This window comes from Artemia sp. Qi Xiang Cuo, chromosome 15 (assembly GCF_049724085.1).
Source record: "Artemia sp. Qi Xiang Cuo chromosome 15, ASM4972408v1, whole genome shotgun sequence".
NCBI lineage: Eukaryota > Metazoa > Arthropoda > Branchiopoda > Anostraca > Artemiidae > Artemia > Artemia sp. Qi Xiang Cuo.
This window is the reverse complement of record NC_142808.1, coordinates 56725252-56743902: the sequence shown is the minus strand read 5'-3', so window position 1 is coordinate 56743902 and position 18651 is coordinate 56725252. Positions and strand designations below refer to the sequence as shown.

Here is an 18651-nt window from a genome sequence, read left to right as displayed (position 1 = left end):
GAAGTGAAAACACTGGACAGGATAAGGCTGGTGAAACTAAGCAAAGTTAAACCAGGGGAAGAGTATCTCTCCTTACCTCCAACACCAAAACCTCAAGAATTTTCTTACTAGAGGATATCAAAACTAAGAGCAGGTATGCACACAGGATTTTTTTTAGGAAGAAGGGGGGGGGGCAATAAAAAGTTCTTGGTTACTAATTTGAATGAGAAATGCCCAGAAATACAAGAAATAGGAGTCCGCTGATTTTTGAATTAAAATAAAGTCGCCATCACTCAGACTATCTGTCTTGGCTTTTTCTCCAATTAGCCATAGCTTGATGGCAACTTGATTTTAATTCAAAAATCAACGGATTTTTTTAATTAAACTTTTTATTTTTGTATTAAAATCAAGTTGCCATTAAGCCATGGCTAATTGGAGAAAAAGCCAAGAAAAATAATCTGAGTGAGAGGCAAAGCTGGTATAAGCCTTTTTCAGGGTTGTATAAAAATGATGTCATTTTCACTTGTTGATAGATAGTCTATCATCCATTCATCCGTCCTAGGACAGAACTTGTACGCAATTTAGAATTTTGATCAGGTCAATGCTCTAGCCCCACCCCTCAACTGCGTAGGTCACTGAATAAGAGGTAAATATCATAAAATTGTGAACTAAAATCACAAAATCACATCTATCCTAAAATCACAAAAACAAACGAACTCCCTTTCCCTACACTTCTAAGATTTTTTTTTTTATAAAGATATATAGAAAAAGATTTGTTGCTTTAATTGGAGAACAGTACAACAATGCATATCCAAAAATAAAAATCTATCTAATCTCTATCTATCTCTCTATATCTATCTAATATCTCTAATAAAAAACAAAAATCTCTAGTAAAAACGGATTTACGGTTATAAGAATACCCATTTCATTACTTGAAAAGCAAACAATTTTAGAATTGTTCAGCGTGATTTATGTTGTCAGGGTTGTAGGTCGGTACCTGACTGAAATACACCCAAAAATAATATTTTGAATGGTAAAGATGCAACAAAACCAGTCATTTGCGCCTTACCTGCATGAAAACTTCTTCTGCAGCAATAGTCGTCGCTGGATTTGGACCAGTTTTGTCTCCTTTAGACTGTCCAAACTTTGGCAAACACTTCCTTCGTGCTATTGATTTCGGCACTTGTCGCTTCTCAATTTTGTATGTGCGAGTCACTTTAACTTTTGCGTCATCTTCATTGCGCATATATTCTGTGACTATCTTGAGACCATCACGAATTTCTTCAGTTGAAGGTGGCAGTCCTAAAAAAGGAGAGCCCTTTCACTAGACTTTTGTCTTATTTTGTTAGTTGGTGATTTGAAGTGCCAAAATAAATAAAAAGTTGTCAACTGGAAGGTTTTTAGGTCTATTTATACTTCCAAACCGCTAGTTTTTTCTGCTAAAAATTATGAAGTTTTCAGGGCAGTACCCCATTTTTTGTCAATGTTGCCAAATTGAACCGTCAAAATAAATAAGCAACTACACCTCCACACTCCTGCGGTAGAAGAGAAATTGAACTGTTTGGTGCCACATGCTTTTTTTCACTCGCGTCTCTATTGTTTAATTTGGCAATGAGACACCATATTCACTGTCCTTCATACTTTGAGACAATTTTTAACTATAAATAGCTTTTCTATAATAGCTATTTTCTATAATATAACATTTGAGACACTTGTTTTTGTGCTTAGCAAGGCCATGTGCATAAAAACCGCTCATATGAAAAAAAAATTCAAACCCTTATTGTGCTGCACCTGTTTTTTTTTTGTGGAGCAGAACAAAACGTAAAAAAACTTAACATATTGAAAAATTTCAAATATTTCTACTCCAAGTCCGAGAGCCTTTTTCAATGGAAAAAAAATAATTAAAGGAAAATAAATGCAAACTCATATGTTAGACATTTACAACTCTGGGAGCATTTAAAAAGTGAGTTTGTAATTATTTGTTTTTGTTCTTTTTTCTTCTTTTGTGTGTGTGTTTAATTGTCGTTTCCTTTGAGTGAATTAATTTAACAAACATTTGTTTCTTTTCCTCGAAATATTCAGATTTTTTTATTATGTATAGTTTAGTTGCTGTTTTTTTTATCGTTTGTTTTGTTGCCAAATTGAACCGTCAAAATAAATAAGCAACTACACCTCCACACCCCTGCGGCAAAACAGAAATTGAACTGTTTGGTGCCATATGTTTTATTTTTTTCACTTGCGTCTTTTTTTTTAACACCATATTCACTGTCCTTCATACTTTGAGACAATTTTTTAACTATAAATAGCTTTTCTATAATAGAGTATGATTGATTAACACCTTGATATTTGTAAGATGAAATAAAAAGACTAACATTTGAGATACCTATTTTTGGGCTTAGCAAGGCTATGTGCATAAAAACCACCCATATGGAAAAAAAAAAATTTCAAACCCTTACTGTGCTGCACCTGTTTTTTTTGTGGAACAAAAAAAAAACATAAAAAAAACTTTACATAATGAAAAAATTCCGAATATTTCTACTCCAAGTCCGGTAGGCCTTTTTCAACGAAAAAAAAAAGAAAAACAATTTTCTCAAGTAACTCATCTAAAGAAAACGACAACAAAACACAAAAGAAAACAACAAAAACAAATAAATACAAACTCACATTTTAGACATTTACAATTCTGGAAGTACTTAAAATATGAGTTTGTATTTATTTGTTTTTGTTGTTGTTCTTTTTTCTTCTTTTTGTGTGTGTGCATGTGTTTGGTTGTCGTTTTCTTTGAGTGAGTTAATTTAACAAAAATTTGTTTCTTTTCCCCAAAATATTCGAATTTTCTTATTACGTATAGTTTAGTTGCTGTTTTTTTTATCTTTTATTTTGTTCCACAGCTTTATCGAAATTAAACCCGTTTTTTCCCTCTCATTTTTTTAGAATTTTTTTTGGGAATGGCCAAAATTAGGTTCCCTCATACAAGCTGGTTTGCTAGTAGTATCACTTTAAAAAAAGAAACCTGTAGGCTAATATTATAGAGAAACACACTAAATGAGCTATTTTCTAACATTTTGTGCAGTAGATGACATGGGTGATAATAAAACGGGGAAAAGATTGGTAGAGATTTGAGTTGGTTTAAGGGAAAATTGCTGCATCTCACACGAGTTATTCATTTGAAATTAATTAGCTTTTAATATATAATTTAGAGCTATAGTTAAATTTATTTAATTACTTTACGTTAATTAATTGGCCATAAATTAATTTAATTAGAAAATATAGTTTGAGAAGGCGAGAACAACTTTTTGCTGTGTTTCTACAAGATCTTAAAAGGGCATTTCACGCTATTGATAGATTACTGATAAAAATCTATTGGTTACAGGGTTGTCAAGAGCACGTGTAATGATTTTGGTTAAGAGGTATTTGGTAGAAGTGGTTGGCAGACATATATCAAGTGCGGTAGGAAGCAAGCTGGGTGATGATTTAGAAAACTTAGGAATGAAATTTTTAAGATAAGGGTAAAAGCAAAGTCATAAATAAAAATTATAAAGATTAGTTGTCAATTATCGAGGAATTAGTCTGGTTTCTGTAGGTGGCAAATTACTTAGTAATATGATACTTTATAGACTGAGAGATGCCATAGACAAAGTTTTAAGACAAAAGCAGTGCGTTTTAAAAAAAGGTAGAGGATGTGTCGACAAATTTTTTCCTGTTAGGCTAATAATTGAGAAGCGACTGAGTTTCCAAACATCTTTGGCCCTCAATTTTATAAATTATGAGCAGGCGTTTAAATCTGTTTATAGATGAGATTTGGTAATGGTTTTTATCCTTGTATGGTATACCAGACAAATAAATTAAAGTGATTAGTGCTATGTACGAGAATAACACTGCTACGGTTAAGGTAGGAAATGAGGTTAGCAGCTGGTTTTGTATTAAATCAGGAGTTAAGCAGGGTTGAGTTCTATCCCCCTTTATATGGATTATTTTGATGGACTTTGTCTTAAGGAGCACAGGAAAGGCAATGGGAGACCACGGAATCAAATGGGGAGGAAAAAGTCTCCTGGACTTGGATTATGCTGATGATTTAAGCATCCTAGATGAGAGTGTGAGCAAAATGAATGAAGTTTTAGAGGTTTTGCGAGTTCAGGGTGCTAGAATTGGTTTGAAAATTAATGTTAAGAAGACCAAGTTACTAAGGCTAGGAATAAGTGAAGATGAAAAGTTGACGTTGGGTGATGATAAGATTAATCAGGTGGGCAGTTTCACTTACCTTGGTAGTATTATTAGTAAAGATGGTGGGAGCAGTGAAGATGTTAAAAATAGAATAGCCAAGGCTCAGGGTGTTTTTTCACAGCTAAAAAAAAGTCTGGAAGAATAGGAAGATAAGTCTGCAAACCAAGATTAGAATATTAAAAGCTACAGTGATGACAGTGGTCAAATATGGCTCTGAAGCATGGACGCTCTGAAAAGCGGATGAAGATTTGCTAGATGTTTTCCAGAGAAATTGCTTAAGGATTGGGTACCTGGGTACTTCTGGGTACCCGGTAGACTGACCGTATTTCAAACAATAGGCTATACGAAAAATGATCTTGTGAGTACTTGATCTTTCCCAGAAAGAAAGTTCAGCCACATATGCTGAATGGAAGCCCTGCTGGATCAGCAGGAGGAGCAAACCCATCTGGATGGGTATCCCAAGAACTGTTTTGCGACTACTTGCAACATTTCGTCAAAAATTCGCATGTTTCAACTGAGCAGAAAAAGCTGCTCATACTAGACAATCACAAATCCTATATCTTGGTAAATGCACTGGAATTCGCCAAGAAGAATGGCGTAGTTCTACTGACTAATCCCCCACACTGCAGCCACAGGCTACAACCCCTTGATGTCAGTGTCTATTTCTCATTCAAGGCCCAGTATAACAGGGCAATGGATAATTGGATGTATAGCAATCCGGGAAAACCATCTCGATCTACGGTATTGCTGGACTAGTTGGTTCAGCCTTTCCACTCGCATTTACCCCTTCCAACATCCAGAGTGGGTTTGCTAGATCAGGCATTTGGCCTTACAACCCAGGCGTATTTACAGAACAAGATTTCATGTGCTCATATGTCACAGACAGACCCGAAAATGAGGAGAACGGATCAAGCAGTACCACAAATCATGACACGGAGGCCGTGGACTTTCGCCCAGAGGTTAACAGCACAGGTGCAAGTACCAGCCCTCAACTTTGAAGAACAAGCATGACCAACAATGTAAGACAGGCGCACATACCCTCATCTTCCATCGCTTTCAGTCCAGAACAGGTGAGGCCTTTTGCCAAAGCTGCTCCTAGGAAGCAGTCTCTCAGAGATAGGAAGCGAGACTCATCCAAAATCTTGGTTGATACGCCTGTAAAGCAACAAATCGAAGCAGAGGAAGCAGAAAGAACCAGCAGAAAGGGGAAAGCTGCAAAGCCAAAGCCAAAAGGAGTGCAAAAGAAAGCAGGTTTTACAGTTTGACGAGGACAGTGATGGAAGCCTTTCACTCCATGATGACAGTGATGATTCGTCGCTTCACATTGGACAGGAGGAAGAAGACGAGCTATGTCAAGAGGAGAGACTGTTCGACACAATTATAATTGGCGATTTCGTGAAAATTTTTTATGAAGGCGAATATTTCCCTGGAGTGGTTCAGGTAAAGAACAAAGACTATGCCCAGGTTAGTGTGCTAAGCATGGCGGGAGTGAATAGGTGGAAGTGGCCCGAAAAAAGAAGACGCCATTGTGTATCCCCGTGAAGATATTCTGAAGAAGATTTCAAACCCGATCCCAGCAAAAGGAACAGCTTCAAGGGCATCTTCTTTCTTTACTTTCGAGGATTGGTAAACATCTGTAGTTTCCATTTCTTGCCAAACGTTTTTTTTTATAGCATACCATTTTAGTTTTCTTACTTTTCTATCGCTTCAACATTTTAAACGAATGACTGTCGTCTGTTTCATTTTTTAGAAGTTTTGTTTACCTTTGTACCATTTTAACACAATAAACGAATGATTTTTTATTTGAAAGTCTTCAAGCGGCCCAGTATGTACCATAGGATGGCTCACTATGCACCACCTCCAGTCCATACTGGGCCAGGTGGTACATAGTGATCCACTGAGATTTTTCCCTAGATGGAGCCTGTATTAAAATCTGCAAAAACTATAAAAGAAACTACTTGTTATGTGCTATCTTATGATGCAAGAGAAGTAACAAACCATCCAACGGGAAGCGAGAAAATCCACTTTTCCAAAATTCGGCTCAGTATGGACCACTCTCCCTACTCACGGTATCGGAACTGAGATATCTTGGTATTATGATTGCAGAAACGATCATTAAAACTAGACAAGCAATTTCTAAGCAAACAACTACCACCATTAAATGCGCTTATGCGTCTGTAGTGCCGAATCATGGACGCTGCTCCAGGAAATTTCTTGCCTCAATTTATCGTTCAGTGTGCCTACCACACATAACCTACCTCGCCGGTGCATCCCACATGCTGTCAGTGAGAAACAATGAAAACGTCAAAAAGTGCTACTATAAATATACAAAATTTTTACTGTACATACCCAAGCGTTATAGGAATTCGCGCCTTGAAAAATACGGTCTTACAGAGCCATCCAATCAATGGTCTAGCATTCAAAATAATTCAGTGCTAAACGTTAAATCAGATAGACAACGTTTCTCACCTGCATTTATTTGAGTGCCGTACCTTTATCTTTTTGGAAGCTGGTTTCTTTTTCTTTTTATAGTGCTCCACTACAATCTATTTGTGTAGATGGTGGGTGATTAAATGTTATTATTATTATATTTTTCAGGTTTGCATGTTATTGTCCCTTTTATAAGCAATGGCCCACATTGCTCAAGGGCTGGATTTTTTCATGTCATGGCATTAATATTTTCCTTAGGGAAACAAAATATAAGATGCTATGCTACATTCAGAGGCAACAATATAGCGTTGTCAGAGGCAACGTTAAAGCGAGTAAAGGCCATAAGGCTCCAATGTCTTATCATTTTTTCCCCAGAGGCACTTCATATGGAAGGGGCGGTCGAAAAAACTTCAGAGGGGGCTAATTCGATTGAAAATCGGAAGTTCTAGTACCCTTTTTAAGAGTCGATCCCATGCCCTTTTTCCCAAATGCATCTAATAAACATTTTGAGATGGTCATTTTGTTAAAAATAGTTGAAAGACAAGATAACGAAAACTACGGGATCGCCCCCCCCCCCCGAGAGCAGGCATTGTAAGTTATGCTCAAAGATAATTTCTTAAACCACATTGGCCTGAAATCACATAAAGAAAGAAAAACGAGCAAAAATGGGGGTTTTATAGGCAAAATGAAGATACTGAAAAAACACAAAGCGAATATTTCGAGAGGACAAACGCCTCTCTTCTTCAGGGCGAAACGAAACGATATATCAATAAAAGCATAAAATTAAAAGAATTAAAACCAAATACCTAACAACCATAAAAGCGAGTTACTCGCCAATATCCGCGATTTGCACAAAATCCAAAAAAATACGAACTGCCATCGACGGAGTTGCTCGCTAGTATCCGTCGATGGCAGGTCATATTTTTTTGGATTTTGTGCAAATCGCGGTTATTGGCGAATATATCGCTTTCGTGGGTGTTAGGTAGTTGGTTTTAATTCTTTTAATTTTTGGCTTTTATTGATTCTTCGTTTCGTTTCGCGCTGAAGAAGAGAGGCGTTTGTCCTCTCGAAATATTCGCTTTGTATTTTCAGTATCGTCATTTGGCCTATAAAAAACCCATTTTTTCTCGTTTTTCTTTCTTTAAGTTATGCTCTAGGGGAATATACGACTTATGGAAGGGGTGCTCATATAAAATTCAGAGGGGACTCATTCATGGGCACCCATAAGCTGAATTCCAGGGGGGGGGCAAACCTCGTCTAATTGGCACTTTTAATGCTATATAATAGAAATCTCAGGACAAAAATATAAAAATAAGGCAGCATCATTCAGCCAGGAGGGCGCCCCTAACTCCCTCTGCCCCCCTTATGGGCGCCCATGGGCTCATTTGGTTGTAAACTGAAAGTTCTAATTCACTTTTTAAGACTCAAAAGAGATCAGTGGGCAATAAGAACCCCCCCCCCCCCCCACGACCTTTTCCCCCAAACCCATTCGACAAAAAATTTTGAGAAGGCAATTTTGTTAAAAATAGTTCAAACATTAGATAACAAAAACTACGGGGTCGACATAACCCCTAGAGCCTGGGGCAAGTGTTTTAAGTTATGCCACTGGAGTATATACATTTTTTATGTAAGGTGTGGTCGTATAAACTTCAGAGGTGGCTCATTTGATTAGAAATTGAAAGTTCTAGTTACCTTTTTAAGATTCAAAAGTGATCGGAGGGCATCTACCCCCCCCCCCCCAGACGCCCACTTTTCCCCAAATGCATCCAATCAAAATTTTGAAATAGCGCTTTGTTCAAAATAGTTTAAAGATCAAATAACAAAACTCTGGGGGCGAAACCCCCCCCAGAGCCCGGGGAAAAAGTGTTGTAAGCTATGCCCTAGGGGCATAAAAGTCATCAAATGTGATCAGAGTGCATCTACCCACACAACCTCTTTTCCCAAAATGCATCCAATCAAAATTTTGAGATTTCCATTTTGTTTGAAATAGTCCAACAACCAGATGACAAAAACTTCAGGGTCAACATACCCCCCCCCCCCCGAGCCCGGGGAAAGGGTTGTAACTTACGCCCTGGGGGCATAGGTGGTCATATAAACTTCGGAGGGGACTCAAATAATTAGAAATTAAATTCAAAGCATAAGTTCCATTTTTAAGAGTAACAAGTGATCCAATGGCAACTAGCGTCCCCAAATACGTCCAATCAAATTTTTAATATAGTCATTTTGTTCAAAATATATCAAAGATCATATAACAAAAACTCCAGGGATAACACAGCCCTCCCTCCCAGAACCCGGGGGCAAGTGTTGTAATTTATGCCCTTGGACCATTTAAGGTTTTTATGGAAGGGATGGTAGTATAAACTTCGGAGGTGGCTCATCCGATTGTAAATCGGAATTTCTAGTGCCCCTTTTAAGAGTCAAAAGTGATAGGAGGACAAATAGCACCCCCCCCCCCTCCAAGGCCCTTTTCCCCAAATGTATCTGATCAAAATTTTGAGATAGCCATTTTGTTCAAAATAGTTTAAAAATCAAATAACAAAAACTCTGGGGTCGACAAAGCCCCTCAGAGCCAAATTAACTGGAATGATTTGATTGTCAAATGCCTTACACAGTCATGCAGAGCCCAGGGGCAAGTGTTGTAAGTTATACCCTGGGGGATAGGAGGTTTTTATGTAAGGGGTGCTTGTATAAACTTCAAGGGTGGCTCATGTGATTGGAAATTGATAGTTCTAGTTACCTTTTTAAGAGTCAAAAGTGGTTGGAGGGCATCCCCCCCTTCACAAAAACCCTCTTTTCTTCAAATTTATTCAATCAAAATTTTGAGATAGCTATTTGTTTGAAATTGTCTGATGATCTGATAACAAAACTTTGGGGTCAACATACCCCCCCCCCCCAGAGCCTGGGGGAAGGGTTGTAACTTATGCATCAGGGGCATATAAGGTTTTTATGGCAGAGGTAAACTTTGGAGGAGACTCAAATGACTAGAAATTGAAATTTCTAGTTCCCTTTTTGAGAGTCAAAAGTGATATGATGGCAGCTGCCCCCCCCCACTAGCCCTCTTTTCCCCAAATACGCCCAGTTGAATTTTGAGATATTCATTTTGTCCAAAATAGACCAAAGATCATGTAATAAAAAATCCAGGGTTCTCACAACCCCTCAGAGTCTGGGGGCAAGTGTTGTAAATTATACCCCAGGGGCATATAAAATTTTTATGCGAGGATTTTTAAAACAGTCAAAAGATCAGATAAGGCCAACCCCGACCCCCACTCAAAAACTTATTAATGATATTTTATTCCAAAACTTAAGGGAGCTGACCCCTTGTCCTTCCAGTGTTCCATGGCCTGATCCCTCCCCCCAAAAATGAACATACAGCAACTTTATTAACAATATTTTATTCCAAAACTTATGGGAGCTGACCCCTAATCCTCCATGCCCCAATACCCCTCCCCCCCCCAAACCAAAAATGACCAATGATAAATCATGAAAACTGATTCTTGGCCCTCCCTCCATGCCCCCCCCAGACTAAAGGTCATATTAGAACTAAGATGAGAAGAAATAGAAACCTACAGTAACTCAAAATCAAAACAACCATGAACTACTATTAAAGAATAAATGAACAGAAATTAAATGAACAATCATAACAAACAAACATACAATACGTACTAATATATATAAATAAATAAATCTTAAAACAAATAAAGCTTAAATTGAATATACAAACCAAACTAGAAATAAACAAAATTCATTAGAAGTAAGAGTTTGGGTTATGCCTCCTTCTTGTCCCATGCAAGTCATATGCTCCCAGCAAAACCACCAGCTAAGCCAGATTATATTTTTCATTTTTAGTTACTTGGTGTTGGCCCTAATATGAGCATTATTTATCCCAGCAACCCAACTAATCATTCCTTTAAACAGTTGCTTTCAAAGCTAGGCTGCCAATTCTCAGAAACATCTGGCAAACTCCCTGACTTGCATCAATATGTCAGCACAGTTGCTATTGCTATTACAAAGCTATAGCTTCTGGAAATATTTATAGAATATCCAAACTTTACTTAACTGATGGAATGCTTCACCTCCATAGGCAATGTAAAGCATGATCTGCCTATCACAATTACTACTATGAGTTGACGGACTAACCAGGGCCTTCAATTCCCCAACAAGAATAAAAATTAAATATGTATTGGTACCACTGTCTTGCTGTTAATAGGTATAACTAGGACTAACCATTGGGAGAAGGGGATGTAGTTCATGAGCATTAATATAGTTAAACAACAGGAGTGGGATTATAATAGATGCTGAATTTTGGGTATCAAGTAGCAAGTATGGTAGTCATGCCCAAAACAAAAAGATAAATAGGCTATTACTTTTAAATTAAACTGTTAAAAAGTAAGAAACATTCATCTAGTTGACCCACTAGTCACATTTCTGCAAGAGCCCTGCCTGGTATTTTTTGGGTTCTAGGCGTTTACCCCCCCCCCCCGCGGAAAATCCCCCCCCCCTATGGAAAATAAGGCTTTCCAAATTTGAGAATTTTATTTGAGTTTTATTTTTTAATTTCCGTAAGGGGGAGGAATTTTGGTACTTGTGCAATATGTGCCACTCACTCAAGTTTATATTGAGGAAAATTCGAGAGAACACCAGTTTTTTTGTTAGTTTCTTTGTTACTTTAGAAATAAATTTGGCCTATAGATTTGCACATTAGGAGGGGGGGTAAAATATAACGGGTCTGCTGGGGGGGGGGGGGTAAAGTAGGTACAATTATTCTGCATATTATGAAGAAAGAATTATTTTCTTTTGACTTCAAAGTATCCAAATACTTTACACCCCCCCCCCCTTATATGCAAATATATAGCCCAAATAATATATTTCCCATATATTCTGTCACTAGACTCCTTCCCCCTGTGGAAATTAAAAAAATAAAACTCAAATAAAATTCTCAAACTTGGAAAGACTTATTTTCCATAGGGGGTATTTTCCAGGGGGGGGGCATATTTTCCGCGGCGGGGGGGGGGGGGGTATTTTCTGCCGGGGAAAATACCATACCCCCCCCTTACTGCACTACAACAGTCATACAATTTCAGAGTGTATTTACTTCATTGGAAGCATTAGAAACCAGCTATGTTATGAGATTATGAAACATATAAATCAAAGATATATGTTTAGCTCAAAGACTGCATAACACATCTCTATGTACTATATCTACACTATCAAGAACCTTGTTTTTCTGCTATATATTTGTAAACATATGGGCCAAATGGGCTTAAATTCAAAACGCTTAAATATCTTTACTGTCAGGTGGGTTATGCTGTTCTTTAATCACTCCTAGAATTTTAGACCTCTTCCCCCTCCCAAGAAAAATAGTTCAGTTCAATTTGCTTTTCTAGTGATTTTCCTTTTTTAAACACTGTTGGGCCAAAGTTGAACTTCAGCAGAGAGAGGAAAAGGCTGTGGGGACAAGAGCCTCCTTATATGTTAGGACATTGGTAAATACAATATTAAAATGGAGAGATATTAAATCTTGAAAAGCAAGTTTTTTCTATTGAAACTTCAGACTGATACAGAAACTTGAAATAAACATAAACTAGGCTATACTTCCTGTGGCTGCGACTACCATCTAATCTAACAATCTAATCTACATCTACAATCTAAGCACTCTGTTCTTTACACTAAAGACTAAGCATACTAAAGATAACTGATATTGGTCATACTTTCAATTTAACTTTAAAGAATGGAGTGGCTCACTCCACTGCATAGAGAATAATCTTTACTTGTTTTGAGTTTTAATATTTCTTTCATCAAAAAATTTCAAGCAAAGAAACAAAATCAAGCACAATAAACAATGCAGATGAAATATCAAAATAAATCTTAAAACAAAACTAGGCAAAAGTAAATTTTCAAAATTCTCAAAACTTTGAGACAAAATATGCATTTTTCTGGAACAGTGAATTCTCCCCCTCCCTAAAAGCACTTGACTGCTTTTAGGTGCACCTGTTTTGCTAGTCATTAATCAATGAAATACAATGTGATATGTTTTTTTTCTGCTTGGTCAATTGAATACTGGAAATAAATCCCACTTCTTTTTTAGTAATAAATTCACCATACCTTCTTCTTGCTCAATATCTTCTGCCCAGCTTGGAGTGACTCTAAAGAAAAAAAAATAGTTTAGAAAAGAATAGAGAACATGTAGTACACTTATTGGACAATGTATTCATTGTCTTACAAGGACTATTGTCCTTGTAGGACAATACTCAGTTAGCTCTTTAGAACACATACAACCCAACAAGTGTTTTTTTCTGTCAAGGAACTACAGAAAATTGCAATTATATTGAATCATACTTGTAAAAAGACCAGGCCCACTGGGAGAGGGACTAGGGGGATAAGCAAATTTTTGGGACGTCAAGAACATAAAAAAAAAACATATTTTAAACCCCAATTATTTCTGGCTCAGGAATACCCTGGACAAATCTTGGGTAGGGAATTCACTCCTAAGTCTTCTTATATTCTTTCATCTTATCATTATTCAATCAAAAGATTGCAAATTAAACCTCATATAAATCTATACCCTGGTTAAACATGCCATGATATTGCCTCATTTACTGCATTTGCTGTAGAATTGGATCACCCTTAAAAAACCTTAATCCTAAGAATCTTGGTTGGATCAAAGCTAGTGATATCCATCTTAATTCAAATAAATACCCTTTTCAGTCAGAATTGCCTCCCAGTAGAGTTGGATATAAGCCTGTGGCAGATACTGTGATCACAAAGACCATATCATTGATTGATTCTGTTGTTATTGTTAATTACAAATAAATTGGCATTGACCATCAGATTGTAAAACTTCCAATTCCTTACTGACAGTTAAAACTTTTATAAAAAGCAGTTAAATAATTATATTTAGAAATTCCTTTGTCCTTCTTTAAATTACTTGGTGTCACAATTTCTTCTAATTTAAAGTGGGATATCCATGTTAAAAGTACCATCTATAGAGCTAATATGTCTTATCTCTTTTGTTAAGCTCTTAAATAAATTTAGCACCCCCTATTCCTATTCCTTAATGATTTATACTTCCTTTGTCTGCTTGCATCTTAAATATGCTTATCCAGTTTGGTATCTCCCTCAAAGAATAAGAAAAAAAAAATAGAATTCATCCAAAAATAGCCCTGTGAATAGTTTTCAAAGAAAGCAATGTGCCATACTCTCTGCTTCTAAGAAAAATTAGGCTGGAAACACTTGAGTATACAAAAGCTATGTTGTGCCTTCAATTTGCAACAAGTGCAATAACAGCGCCTTGCATTTTTCCCAAATATAACTCCCTATCCATGTTCTGGCTACCTTGATCTGTTTTGGAGCCCATTCCTATCTTATCCCTCATTTGCTGGTTCAGATAGGAAAAAACCTTTGTCCTCTTCATTACAGAAAAAAACAAAATATTCCACTAGTTCCTCTTTTTTTATTTGATAGTGGTGATGACGATGTTTTTGTATTTATCTGCCAGTTTTAGTTCTGATTAGTGTCCCTTTGAACTTTTTTATATGCATTTATTTTAATAGTTTGACCAGTTTTTATCTATTTAATTGACAATTCCCAGATTAATCATTGACTGACAAATGATTATTTGTTTTTCATTTTTTTGGCACTTTTTGCCAGTTTTGTGGGGGGTTTTCTTTACAATAATTTTTAATGCAAGATTCAAATTTGGCCCTTCAGAATTTGTGATACTGAAATCTTTGAAATAAATATCTTATCTGTTTTTAATACTGGTAGTTCCACCCTCCAAGGGATATTTCTTGCAAAGCTACAATTGTTTATCAGAAAATTTCACTTGATATCAACAAGGTTAGCATTTGTAGTAATTATTCTTTGTTCAATTGCTCAACTCCAACATGTCATCTACAACCAGTGTTCCATGTAGGTTTAGCTCAATATGTTGTACCAGATAGCATTTTAGTTGGCCATATTAGTCCTATCCTCAAGCAAGGAAATAGACAAATTGCTGTCTTGTGTTTTGAACAATTATTACTATAAAAATTAACTCAAGCCACACTTATGACACACACAAACTGGTTCAGTGGTAGGTCTGGTTTCTCCCATACTCACCAAACTGTTATGTTTTATGAAAAAAAAGTACTATTTTGCAGGTTGACCATGTGCACACTGTGCAGGTACCAATCTCCTGATGCAATGCCTTTAGTCAGGAGTGCAATGCATGGTTGGAGGGGGGGGGGGTCCTCTAATACATCCTGTGTTTCTCCCCTGGAATTCTCCAGGTAGACATTTAAAGCTGAGTTGATTCTGACAGAGCTTACAGAGTCACACCATTGACCCCCATTCCAAACCAAATAACCAGCAACACCAGGACTTGAACCCCTGACCTCAACATTTCAATTCTGGGGTACTAACCACTTGGCTATGACAAAAAGAGGTATGCTAGTTCCTAATAGAGGTTACTTCTGAAATTTTTTATATTATTGTTCAGTCTTGTACCCTATATTAGCTTGCCTTATATGCAATAAATAAACTGATCAGTCAGTTTGGTTGTATTGGCATTCTAGTGTTAAAGTTTGAGTAAAATTGAAAGGTGAGCTTTCAAACTGCATTCCTGTGGGTAAAACTACATCAGGAAGTTTTTCAATCCCCTAGGATATTTAAATGTCCATGGACTCTGTTATTTTCAAGGTGTTATTGTAGATCAGCTTATCATGGGTTGTGTCTTGCTTTGTTACCAGTCAATTATCCCTTCAATGTATGACTTTATTTGTTTCAATAATTCTTGTCAAGTAGCCACTTTAGATCTACAAATACATCTCTACCTCAGTGGTATCAACTTACAGAAATTAGGGGGGGGGGTTAGTGTTTTTTTTATTTAAATGAGAATACCAAAAAATCCATTTTTGATGAAAATATAAAACAAAACTAGGGTGGGGAGGGGGGCAAGTGCCTATCCCCTAATTTATGCCACTGCTCTTCCTTAGCAAAAAAGCTGGGAATTTTGATTGGGTGCTACCTTGCTTCCATGGGTGCCAATAAGCTGAATTCCAGTGGGGGGGGGGCAAACCTTGTGTAATTGGCACTTTTAATGCTATATAATAGAAATCTCAGAACAAAAATATAAAAATAAAGCAGCATCATTCAGCCAGGGGGGCGCCCATGCTTGCTTCTGCTTGTTCACTGCTGATAAATAAAGCAGTTCAGAGGCTAAGGATAACAAGTGGTAAAAATTTCTCCAATAAAGAAAAATATAATTAAAAGGGCCTTTGCAATTTATACACAGTTTTTAACTCCTAAGTTATTCTTTTCATCCCTGGTATTACCTATTTGTTGCAGAAAATCATTGTGGTACCCTATATCCAGCATATTCTAACTGCATTGCTGTAGGTTTTTCCTTTGTTTACCATGTTGGGTTTTCCTTTGTTACCTTAGATACCCTATCTATAAAAATGGTCTCAGTTGAATTCTGTGCATGGAAACACTGAATTCTATTGCTGAATATGGCTGCCTTTTTTATTTCTATGTTCCTGAAGTTGGTTGAAATGCTTTTTTGGTATACAACATGTGCAATCATGTTTGTGTTATTTCTTTATTATGTTAATGCATACAGTTTACAGTGCAGTCTTCTACTACAAAGAAAAACAAATATATAAAGAGGAACTGTCAAATAAACAATTATTGGTTGTACATCAGTGAAACAAAGATAGTTCATAGCCTTTGTGTCCTTGATAAACAACAAAATATTTTCTTAAGCAATATTAGCTTAGGAAAACTACAAGGGTGAAAATAGGGTGTAAGGCTAGAATTGGGGCTATTGAGAAGAAAAAATGTTGATAAATAACAAGTAGAAAGAAAATATAGCTAAGTTAACACATTTTGAAGGATCTTCTACTATACTTTACCCACCCCTTATGTTTAAAATATAGCCCAAATTACATATTTCCTAGGTGTTTTTATATTTCTTAATATCATCAGTGCCTGATTCAATTTAGCTAACAGGTTCACTAGTTGAAAAAAGAATGACACAATCAAGACACAGAAAAAACACATGTGAAATATATATTTTGGGCTATATATTTGCACAATAAGGCAAATATAGTGGAATAAAGTAGCAAATACCAGAAGTGCCTTCAAACTTGTTCTAACTTCAAATTTTCTGCATAAGCCTATTATGACTTAAGAATTATTGGTAAAGTTCTATGAAATCATATTGTTGAGTTAGGAATAAAGTGAATACACCATTCAATGCCTTTTTTTATGCTGATTACGAATATAATAAGCATTTCTATCGGAAATGAATTTCAGCCCCCCCCCACCTATATAGGCTATACCTAACCTAACCCTGAATTGGCCTATATAGGGGGGGTTGAAATTCATTTCCGATAGAAATGCTTATTATATTCATAATCAGCATAAAAAAAGGCAGGTCAATATATACCAAATCATATTATTGAGTTTCAATGCTTAAGGATTGTTCTGGGTACCCGGCTGACTGACTGTATTACAAACAATAGGCTATATGAAAAATGTGGTTCAATACTGCTTTCTAGGTCTATAATGAGAGAAAGGTTGAGGTGGTTAGGGCATGTTGTGTAGATGAAGGATGACAGATTGCCGAAGATTGTTCTTTTCGGCCAACCATCTAGGGCTAAATGGAAAGCAGGTCGTCCCTGTCTGGGGTGGGAGGACGTCATAAAGAAAGATTTAAAGGAAATGGGAACTTTGTGGGCAGGTGTAAAAAGGGAGGCTTTGAATTGATTGGGGTGGAGGAGGAGTGTGCGTAGCTGTGTTGGCTGCAGGTGGCTTGGTGCTGTGATGAGTTGTTAGTAGTAGTAATAAAGTGAATGCACCATTCAATGCTTTTTATATGCTGATTACAAATATAATAAGCATTTCTAGCGGAAATGAATTTCAGCCCCCCCCCCCGATAAAGGCGATAACAAACCTAAACCGGAATTGGCCGATAGAGGGGGGGCTGAAATTCATTTCCAATAGAAATGCTTATGCTATTATATTCATAATCAGCATAAAAAAAGGCATCAAATGGTGTATTCACTTTAGTCCTAACTCAATAATATGACTTGGTATATATTGACCAAAAGGCATTGAATGGTGTATTCACTTTTGTCCTAACTCAATAATGTGATTTTGTAGAACTTTACCAAATTATTTTCTTAACATGTTTCTTTCTGAATAAAAAAAATCAAAGCTTAAGAAAAATACCTGAAATTTGCAATTGGTATGGGTTATTTCACACTAGAAGTGAAGCATAAGCCATCTAGGCCTATGCCAAGAGGCAAGAAATTGGTTCAACAAAAAATACATACCACATTTCAAGAAATAAGTTTTAAACTTAAGATACACCAGTACTTACTCTTCAGGAACGGGCATTTTCTGCTAACAAGTAAGAAAATTCAAAAATATTCAATAAGACAGTGTGGAAATTCTGTTGAGGTTCTTCAATAATCACGGTTGCTAGTTCAACAATCTAATATTCATTTGATTTCGGGTAAAAACTTATGGTTCGTTTACACATTGCGAAAATTCATGCGGATTTAGCAATCCGTGCGGAAATTCCGTCCGTTTTTGTGCTAGAAAAAATCTCTAGCTTTCCACAACGTTTTGGTCAAATCAGGAAGGAATCTTGGCAAGATTTTTAAATGAATAAAATCATGAGTATGGATTATCAAAAACTACACCATCTTATAACTTGGTTCAAGGCTACACCAGGCTTTTATGATCCTATGCACCCAGGCTATAAGAAAACAAAACGGTGTCATTTGAGACTCTATTGTTCAACAGCTTTCAAAAGAGGGTAAGAACATAGGCCATGCTGTTGCAATAATTTGAAATCTTTGCCTTAAAACGCAGCGTTATTTTAGCCATAGTTCGAACAGAAACGGACGGATTTCCGCAATGTGTAAACGTACCATTAACTAGTTAGATTGCAAAAAATGTGGGAGTCCTGACTTTTACTGCAATAAGCGCGAAGTTGTCAAAAAAGAGATAAATTATCTTTACATCGATGGA

The 18651-nt window shown here is 36.5% G+C and overlaps 1 protein-coding gene across 1 annotated transcript in view; it reads right to left on the bottom strand.

The window, feature by feature from the left end:
* The window catches only part of LOC148943889 (eukaryotic translation initiation factor 3 subunit G-like), a 46755-nt gene extending 28628 nt beyond the window's left edge, over positions 1–18127 (bottom strand). Inside the window, exons 1-3 of the mRNA XM_089101795.1 lie at positions 17996–18127; positions 12736–12776; positions 1049–1281 (exon numbers count right to left, since the gene is read on the bottom strand). Coding sequence (XP_088957921.1) covers positions 1049–1281; positions 12736–12776; positions 17996–18012 — 291 coding nt within the window. The 5' untranslated portion in view covers positions 18013–18127. The remainder of the gene's footprint in view (positions 1–1048; positions 1282–12735; positions 12777–17995) is intronic.
* Between the last annotated feature and the right edge of the window lie 524 nt (positions 18128–18651).